The 10,234-nt window shown below is 38.8% G+C and overlaps 1 protein-coding gene across 1 annotated transcript in view; it reads left to right on the forward strand.

The window, feature by feature from the left end:
* Positions 1 to 6,638: 6,638 nt before the first annotated feature.
* Positions 6,639 to 10,234, forward strand: part of map1ab (microtubule-associated protein 1Ab) — a gene marked incomplete at its 3' end in the record, with an annotated part of 39,643 nt that continues 36,047 nt past the window's right edge. Inside the window, exon 1 of the mRNA XM_083666532.1 lies at positions 6,639 to 6,894. Within this exon, the coding sequence (XP_083522658.1) occupies positions 6,642 to 6,894 (253 nt within the window). The 5' untranslated portion in view covers positions 6,639 to 6,641. The remainder of the gene's footprint in view (positions 6,895 to 10,234) is intronic.

Below are 10,234 nucleotides of genomic sequence, written 5' to 3' on the forward strand. Positions count from 1 at the left end.
CAATGCTCTTCAGTGTGTATCAATGGAGGCTGGTGGAGGTAGAAATCAGAAGATGGGCTCATTGTAATGCATGGAATGGAATGAGGAATGGCACCATTCCTCATTCTATCCCATGCATTACAATGAGCCCGTCCTCCAGTTTCTACCTCCACCAGCCTCCCCTGGTGTTTATGTGCACTTTTTTGCTATGCTTGCTACTAAGAGTGGATATGCACTTTTTACAATGCTCCCCAGCATGTGCTGAGTGCGTGTATGTTTTCTCTTTGCTGATAGTTGGCCCTGATTATGTAATATAAAGAAGAAGAAGTGGTTTTGTTTGTTGTCATTTCAATTATATTTTGCATTTCTAGCTCTTGTAACCACAGGTTGGGATTCAATGCAGGGTTTTTGGCATCCTTTAACTTCAATGTGCCAATGAAGAGAATAACTGTTGCTTTCAGGAAGGCAATACCTGAATGGAAAGTATCGTGAATGAAGTTTAGCATGTACCCAAGTCTTAAAAGACTTTGAAAATCACATTTGTTATTAGTTCTGTTATTAGTTCTTGTTACTAGTATTACTGTAATTGTAAGACACACATTCTCAATTATATTTACAAATGCCTTTTGGATTCACACATTTTCAATAGTATTCTTAGGTAGTTCTTCTAAAAATCATTTTGTGGTACTTTGTTTTCATGTTGTAAAACGTTTTTTCAATAATGTTTTGTCTAAGTAATGGATGAAATAGCTTTGGCAATGAGAGACTAGTGTTGTGTAAGAATGGGTTGAATATTTTACTGCAGATCTATTTGTCAGTGTAGGGTGTCCCACAGAACTTAAAGGGATAATTCACTTCACATGAGGCAAGATAACGTCTGGAAAACTATGATTTTGGGATGAAGTATACCTTTCAGCTGCAGTGAAACTTTGATGTTGATGAAAGAGCTTTAACCAAAGCTTTGACCAGTGCCCTGCTGTGTCTCTCAAGTTTGCTACTGTCACCATTGGTTCCTACGGTAACCAACCCTTAAATTTAATGGAAGAAATTTAATTGAATTGAATTACTTAGATATACATTCCTACCTATGATAACAATTAATTGCTTCTGCTTTAAGGGTGAATAATTTTGCTGATGAAATAGTATGTATTTATGGATTTGCCACTAACCGAATAGATCTGTGACCAGCCCAAAATTACTTATTACTCATCTTAGGTTAGGGAAGTACTTCTTATCAAAAACTAGTTGGATGAAGTTGTATACATTTTTAATTCATTTCAGATGTACTTAGTTTGATGTAATGTTATGTAACTCAAATTGTTCTTCCCTAAGCTTCTTAGAAGCACCTAAATTATATCAGAAGAGTGATGTACATTTTCTATTTGTCAGTTTGATGCATTGCATTCACAGGGGTATGAGTTGTAAGTACTGGTTTAAATTAAAGAATTGTCCAGGATAAAGAGAAATAAATCAATAATACTATCATGAAGATTGTAATATTCAAGATACTAATAGTTTTTTTATTTTAATTGTTTAATCATATGTACTCATCTGTCAGATTATTTTTGTCTTAATTCATATCTGAGTATGACCATTGGCCTGCATCATATTGGGAGAGGAGAATTTATTGCCTTTTGTATTTCAATATTGTAAATGTAGCATCTATTGAATAAATATGTTTGCTTTAATTGATACAATGATTATATTGAGTGTTTGAGTTGAGTTTAAGAAAAAATTAAAGACAACATGCACATTGTGTGTAAAATACAAAATCCTTTTAAGTTATACATTTAGCATTTTACACCTTACAGTCAGATGTTTCTTTACTATGAAAGTAGTCTATGGGGCAAGATAAACTAGTCCATGGTTCAGATTTTTTCAAACAACCATACTTACATGAGCAAACTTCTAACAAAAAACTAGTAGTGATAGTAGCAGTTTGATCAAGTTTCAAGTTACACTACAAAATCAACTCAAAAAACGTTAACTTTGACTTTAATTTGGCCACAAATGTGAAACTTGGTCAAGCTGCCCATGCCACTCCCATTGTGGCTAAAATTAGCTTAAGTTAGTAATGGCTATTTAAACAAATCTGCACCATGGTCTGTCCCATTGACTACTTTCAGGGTAAGGAACAATCTGACTATAAGGTAAAATACTGAACTTATCCTTACAATTAAATTGCAGTGCTTCTATAAATTATGTTCTGTCTTAAAATATCATTTTTAATTTCATCACTTACAAAGTCAATTTATTTCCTTTCTTGACCATGTTGACCAACAAGTAGTCCTTATAGTCGCAGCCTTTGTGATATGGTGTCTATTTCACCAGTGCAAATAAAGGAGAGGAGGAAAGGAAGCCTCTTTAGCCTACTGAGATGCACCCTGTTGTAGTTTATTCTCAGGTTCAGGAATGATAGGGATAATCAATCAATAGGTTTATTACAATCAAGTTTACAACATGTTGCAACAAGGGAAAAATCTTCAGCATCACAGCAAAAAAATTGTCCAACTACCAATAGGAAGGACAGCTTATATACCCTAATTACATGATTGCCGATGATGTACTCCATACATCAATTGCTATAAACAGATTAAGAAAGAATATACAGATACAACAGAAAGATCATATACAGTGCCTTCGGAAAGTATTCAGACCCCTTCACTTTTTCCACATTTTTATTGATTAATTAATTATTCCTATGCAAATCAGAGACCCTATAAAAACAAAGATATTCATTCCAAAATTACATTAACTATTATCCTTGCATTAAGATGGACTCAATTCAACTTATTGAGTGATTTGCTGATGACATTTTTGCATTTAGCTCATTTTAAGAGTGTTAGAGCAAGGGTAAGGGTTTGAAACTATTTCTAAGGCTAGAGATGATTCAGTGATATGATCAGTCATACAATCATGTAATATACTCACACTATACACATATGATCACACATGATGGTTATACAAGTATAAACATAAACTTCAGTAATCACAAAATTACCCACCACGCACCCTGTGGTCTTCAAGCTCTTCAACCTTCACCTTGATCCAGTGTCTGAGGCTGCAATGACTTTGCAGTAAAGAACAGCAGCTGATGCTCCTCTCCTCTCCTCTCTCCAGGGAAGTCTGGCTGCTGCCCAGAATAACCTGGCCTCCTCCTTCCAAACACCGCCATCAACAACTGGGCCAGACACCATCGTGTCTCAGCCATCTGACCTCACACACACAACGCTCATTCAGAGCAAGACAGATACTCAGAGGAATACTTTGAGGATGCTGCTTTGGAGATACATTACCACTGAAGGGAAGCTATTCATAGGTCTAACAAAGAAATCAAGGTTGAACTACAACGCTATACTGGCAAATCAATGAAATGTTGAATCAGTTGAATTATAGTGGCAGAAGAAATACTGTAGATCACTACAATTTAGTTTATCATGTTCTTTCTTTCTCTCTGTCTTTCTTATTTGATAAATAGGTATTGAGACAAAATACATATACAGAAAAATATAAAATGGCTTTCACCATGACAGCTGCGTGATAGTCAATAGCTAGAGTCAATAGCTTAAAGTCAAGTCAAGTAGCATATGGCTCTAAAGTTCTTGGCACTCAATTACCTGAGAGAAGATGACAGAGCTTTCTGTAGTGCATTTGCTGTACATTTCATTTATTACTTGGCTATAAGACATCCAGTGTAGTTCAGTCAGGAACGCTCACGTCTTAGTTTAACCATTTATTGAATATTAAATGGTAATACAATAATGGTTGATGTATTTGGATTACTCTGTTCGTTTGAGAGTTCCCTGCCTGGGAGTTATAAACGACTATACCCTTTGCCTATTGATGTCAAATTACACTAATAAATAAATTTCCCTGGCTTCTCCGTCTCCGTCGCATGTTGGTTGGGCCAATGAGAGAATGCATGACAAAGGTAGGAGAGTAGATAAAGATATTAAACTATTTCCACTCTTCATCTCTGTAATTCATGAGCTGCTATAACAAACTTAATTTTGCCAATCTGATAAGGCAAACCATCACAAACCATTCTCTCTCTCATTTTTATTTGAGTGATTATGTGGAGGGAACACCAAAGATGTCAGTAATGTCAGTAATGTATACCAAAAGCACATGGCAGCACATCTTCACAACTGGTCACAGCAGCGGCAGTGAGGTAGACCACCATTGCAATGGCAGTATGAACCTTTTAAACACTGGCCTACTGTATGTGAATTAGTAACCCAGCCAACCACCTACTAATTGCGAGCCTATTAATTTGCAATGCACAATACATCACAGACCACATTTTCAATGCACAATTATACATCACAGAACAAAGTCTCCATCTCATTCATCAGGCACTCAACACTTTTTGGACTTCGGCAATATCTACATTTTTATGTATATAATCAATGTAACATTTGTATCCTGATGAGGGCCATCGACCCATATCCATCAGGGTATCTGTGGACAACCCTGGAGGCAGCTGAGGTGGAGGCATACAGATGTGGAAGACTGTGCTGTGTATTTCTCAGAAGACAGTTCACAATGTGTGGATCAGGTAACCAAGTGGCCAAAAATAATCTATCTCATATCTATAATTGTGTTTGCAACAATGAATTCAAGTGATACAGCAAAGAAAGTGTCTGGAAATGTGTTTATTTGGTTTTACTACAAAAAATTAAGTCTGGTGCAAATCTAGCACATGCAATGCAGTTTCCGCACCATCTCTTGTGTGAAGAATAGTGGTAGCTGCATCAAGTTATGGGTATGTTTGTCACTGGAAGGGACTGGGGAGTTTGTCAGAATCAAGAGAAAATTATTAAATTTGCTGAGTTGGTAGTAACATCCTAATCTACACAGTGTGTAATTGATTCCTATGCAAATCAGAGACCCTATAAAAACAAAGATATTAATTCCAAAATTACATGAACTATTATCCTTGCATTAAGATAGACTCAATTCAACTTATTGAGTGATTTGTTGATGACATTTTTGCATTTTAGCTCATTTTAAGAGTGTCATAGCAAAGGGTCTGAATACTTATGTACACAAGTTATTTCTGTATTTAAATTTGAATACATTTACTGACATTTCTAAAAACCTGTTTTCATTTTGTCATTCTGGGGTATTGTGTGTGGATTAATGGCAAATTCTTTTAATTTAATCCATTTTAAATTGAGTCTATAACCCTACCTGACTGAAGGGAATTGAGTGAGGGATAGCCCGAACTGCTGTTAATGGTCATTGTTTTATACCTGTCTGGTATACGTCAATCTGCCTACGTCAAAAGACATGTATGAAACAGCGACCACTAACGGATGTTCGGGCATGTTGAATGAACTGCAATGAATTGTTGGATACCCTTCGTGCTGGGGGATGATTTTTGTTGACTTGTTGAAGGGGATATATGGAGGGTGTAGAATTCCTCGTTCCCTTGCTTACAACGGAATGGAATCGCCCTGATGTTCGCCGCCATCTTACATCCGGGCAAAACAGGGATTCCTACTTGAATGAAGGGAAGGGAACGCACTGAAGCAAACATTTAATTTGCAATGGAAAGGAGCCCAAGCGCCATTGCTGAAAAATTCTGGCCTTGAAAATAGCAATAATATTTCAGACACACCCCCTACTGCCAGCGCCCATGTCTGCACTGACTGGTTTTTACGCCGTTAAAATATAGGCTAGGCCTCTCATATTTCACCTTCAGGTCCCTAGCTTATGCATCAACCTTAAAGGGTAATGTCGTGTAGTGATAGTTTGTGTTAAAACACCCGCTGTTATATAGTGTATTAAGATGTGTGAACTGAAGGCACAAGGTTACAGCAGAGAAAAGCTGAATTAGGCAGATTCACAGAGAATAAAGAGAAATTGAACTCACTGCATGTCCTGAATGGGAAATATGAACCAAGTAAACCTGAACTCAAGTCAAATTACTTTTTAATTTTCCACTGATGATATTAATAGCCTCTCCACTTTCACTGTGCAAGATGACTTGGGCTAATACATCAAGCAAATCGTAAATGTGAAATGTTGATGTGGTGCTCAGCTACTGTATTTCAGAGCATTTTAACCCCTTTTAATGTGAACATTCTGATTTTACTCAATTTATCATAATGAATTTATCATTTTTTCCAAAGGAAATGTAATCAATGCTTTCCCAACAGATACAGCAACAATGTAACAAGCAAGCTATAGTGTTAAATGCCAGTCTGAGCCTGGCATGAGCTGGCATCACCAACCAGCAGTTTGTCATGGCTTTGGAATTACACTGGCACCTTAATCTTCCAACATGGGCAGTGGCTAACACAAACACACTTTGACAAACTGCGAAAATGATATTTGATCTGATCAAGTGTGTGTGTGTGTGAGAGAGAGAGAGAGAGAGAGAGAGAGAGAGAGAGAGAGAGAGAGAGAGAGAGAGAGAGAGAGAGAGAGAGAGGTTTGTTGATTTTGAGATTTCAAGTTAATCCTTCGATTTGGGGGAAACACAACAAATTCCTCCCTCGGACTTGCCCGATGACTCTATAAGTGACATCACCTTACTGCGTGGGTCTACGGACCAATCAAATGGAAGTAAATAGCTCTAAAAGTGAGCGGTCTATTACCCCCACGAGCCCTCCCCTACTTTTCCCCCCACACCTACAGTGCCCGTGGCAGTTGTCATGGCGATGAAATCGTCTGCGGCGTCGGCTCGAGGGGTTGTTGCCATGGAGATTCCAGCTCGAGGTCCGCTCGCAGCTGTGGAGGAGGACGAGAGCAGCGCGCGGCTGGGGTCCGAGGAGCGAATTCAGCACCTTGGAGAGCAACGCCGCCGAGGAACCCCTTTCAGCCAGGGGAACTACTACATGCTGATAGTGATCGGAGAGATAGCGACAGACCACCAGCTGCAGAGTGCCAGAGAGCACATAGAGCGGGGTGAGTGAGAGAACAAGATCCCTGTGCTCACTGATTCACCCAATTTCAATAATTTTAAGCATCATGACTTATCACAAATAAAAAGGACAGAAAGAGGAATATGCTGTAAACTTGATGAAGCCTCATTGAAAGTTGTAGAAAGAGGGGGACGATGACAGTTTCCAACTGAGAAACGATGCCGCATAGGACGAATAAAAGCTTGAATCAGCAGGATTGCACCATCAAATAAGTACGCCACACTGTATAGAAAAAAAGTTGCACTCTCATGCAGTATTTTAAAGCATGCGTGGGTTATCGATCCCTTTTGAAGATGTTACAGCTATTGTTCCATAGCCTACAGTATTTCTTTTAGTAAGTTGAAGCAATGCATCATGAGTTTAAAAAGCCTGTGTCATTGGCGTTAACAGTAAAGAGTTGCACTCTTCCTCAGTAATGATGTGAGACGAAAACAACAACAATATGTCAATTTACTGTGAGAGAAATAATGCCTCATGGGTGGAATTTAAGAATTCATATTAATATTCTGTAAAATATAGTGTTTTTGTTGTTGTTGTTGTTGTTGGTTGTCATATTCTGTATGTGTTAACGGTAAGGTGCCATAGTGCCTCTGGCAAAGAAATATGCCACAATATGAGCCCAAAACAGTCAACTGTGTTGCCAATTGGATGATAGAAAGTCAGTGAGGAATCATGGTTACTGACCATTTTGACACATGAAAAAAGCTAGGTGTTTACAGGACTTTACTGGTCAGCAATTATAGCATGCCAACTCTCCTCAGCCAGAGCCGCCAAATGATGAATCACTCTATTAGGTGCCAGGCTGGCACCATGGCAACCTCCTCATCAGTACCGCCACTAAGGACCATGCCCACCCCTGTATCTCTGTTAAGATGCTGTAATAGTCATTCCAGAAACATAACAATATCTTTGATCCTGGCAGAGTAACATCAAAAGGTAATAAACTCACTCACTTATTATAGCCTACTGTTATAGCTGGATTTCAATTTCCCTTTTATTCTGCAAAAGACTTGTAAAGCTGCAGAACAATAACAACACTGACCTCGTAGCTCTTTCATAGTCCAAAAGGGATGTAAGTCACTGGTACCCCTATTGGGTAAAAGCCACCACCTTGTGCTATCTTGGATCAGACTGCTGGGTTTAGCCCTCCTAAAAAGGTGTGGGTGATGTTACCTTTGAACTCATGCCGTTAAAAGCCCCCGATCACAATAGGATTTAGTGCCATTGTTGGTTGTTGCATGCCACTTAATCCATCACAAATTGACCACTGTATGCACCCTGACTTGATTAGCGTGTTGCAAGAACAATCAGCATACCAGACTTACCTGGAGATTCACTATGAACATTCCTATGGGCATAATGCTGTTATCACTAATGGCGCTGGACATATGCTGTTATTGCCAAAAGCACTGAAATTAGGTAGAAGTGTGTGAGAAATGTGGCAGCTGACATTATAACCAATTGTATATATAAAAAATATTTGTATATATAACCAGATATTGGGATATAATTTGAACTGCACCGATACACCGATAGTTTGGCCTTGCAGTGGGTGGCCCTTTTGAGGAATAGTTCCTGACAATGCTGCAGATGAGACTTTTTAGACTGAGTAAGTTTTTTTAAGTATGAAATACAGCACATTCCTCCAAAAAGTGAGCAGAGAGAAGACATAAAGCCTAATACCCCCGTCTGGGTCTCATACTAGCTTTGCCTAAACTGGAGACAGCAGCATGGAAATTACCCTTGACAGTGGAACAGAGAATACCAGCTCTCTCCCTGCTTCTCTCACCCTGCTATGCTCAATCCGCAATTTATATATTCTATCCTTCATTTAAACATGATAGTGCTTCTACACCTCCTCTGTCACAACAGTGCGCCCTCCACACAGAATGACAGGGGTGTTGTGTTTCATTTGTCCTCTGTAGTCATTTTGCATACACTTCAAAGGTAAGGGATGTGGTTGAAATGTTTATAAGCACATGTTCGCTGATAATTAGGCATCATCCCAAAGTGTATTGCATTTATTACTGATAAGCTTGTATAATGCAAATTATAGGCAAATTTGTTATTACTGCTTTAATTACTATTTTTCACCTCTTGTCAAGTGTTACCCATCAGTTATAATGGTACTGATTGGCATTCAAAGGAGTGTTTATTGACGTGCACTGTCACTCAATGGGTGATCAGTTTCCTGATTTCAGATTTCTTCAGCATTTTCTTTTTGTCCTTCAACCTCCTCTCTGAGTGTGCCTGCTGCTATCTTATCTGTCCAGCGTCTTCCACCCAGACCTAACATTTTAAAACTCTGACATTTGAAGACATTCATATTGATGGATATCTACTGTTAAGTCCGCAATTTAGGAGAGGTGCCTGTGTTTGTGTTTGTCCAAACACAAAAGGTCCTATTGTAGCCGTGAGCATTGAGCCCTTACCAGAATTAGCATCAGTGACACAGCATTTCTGGGAACAGACCCTGCTGTCTGCAGAGGAGAAACATTTTCCCCTAGTAAGGCAGAAGAGATTCTTTTATCGAGGCACAGGGATATATAGCAGGATCTGGGAGATTTTAAGAAAGTATAAAAATCTCCTCATATCCTACACTCACTGTATCCACAGTGAATATGATAAGAGGGAGGCTTCTCCCTGTTGCATGAGATCTGACGCAGGTTCTCTCAGAAGTTTGAATATGATCTGACACTCTCCCTGGTGTAGGGCGAACACTGACGAGAACATGGTTCTGCTTGTACTGATCCCCCCTGCTTTTTAATCAGTGTGTATGTTCCCAACAAAATAACTGGTGTTCCAATCCAGGACATTCTTTGAAAATACATCTATGTGTTACGTAAAACATATGTCTATCTACATGTTTTAATAATTCCAATTAGACACAGCATATGATATCTGTCAGCGTTAAATTAAGTCTCTGAGTTAAAAGAAATGGAGTCAAAGTCATGAAGTTGTATCAAATGTTCAGTCAGGACACTTTCATCAGTTTAATCATGTTTAATAAAAATGGTAATACGTTTAAGTTTGCCGTAATTAAATGGCTCCACTCTGTATAGCTCCCTGCTGAAACATAAAATACAAAATAACACAAGCACGGATCCCATAACTATCAAACCTACAAGGAAAGTAAACACAGAGCAACTGAGTGGGTGGAGGCTGGGGCGGTGGATGGGACGACCAACAAGTGAAACACTCTTAGCCAGTGGCGTTACACTGTTTAACCATGGTTGAGTGTTGCATACTGTAACTCAGCCTTGTCCTTGAGACATGTGATTATGTTTTGCCTATGTGTGAATCAGATGTCCGTCACCTGTCCG

This window comes from Argentina silus, assembly GCF_951799395.1.
Source record: "Argentina silus genome assembly, chromosome: 3".
Taxonomy (NCBI): Eukaryota; Metazoa; Chordata; class Actinopteri; order Argentiniformes; family Argentinidae; genus Argentina; species Argentina silus.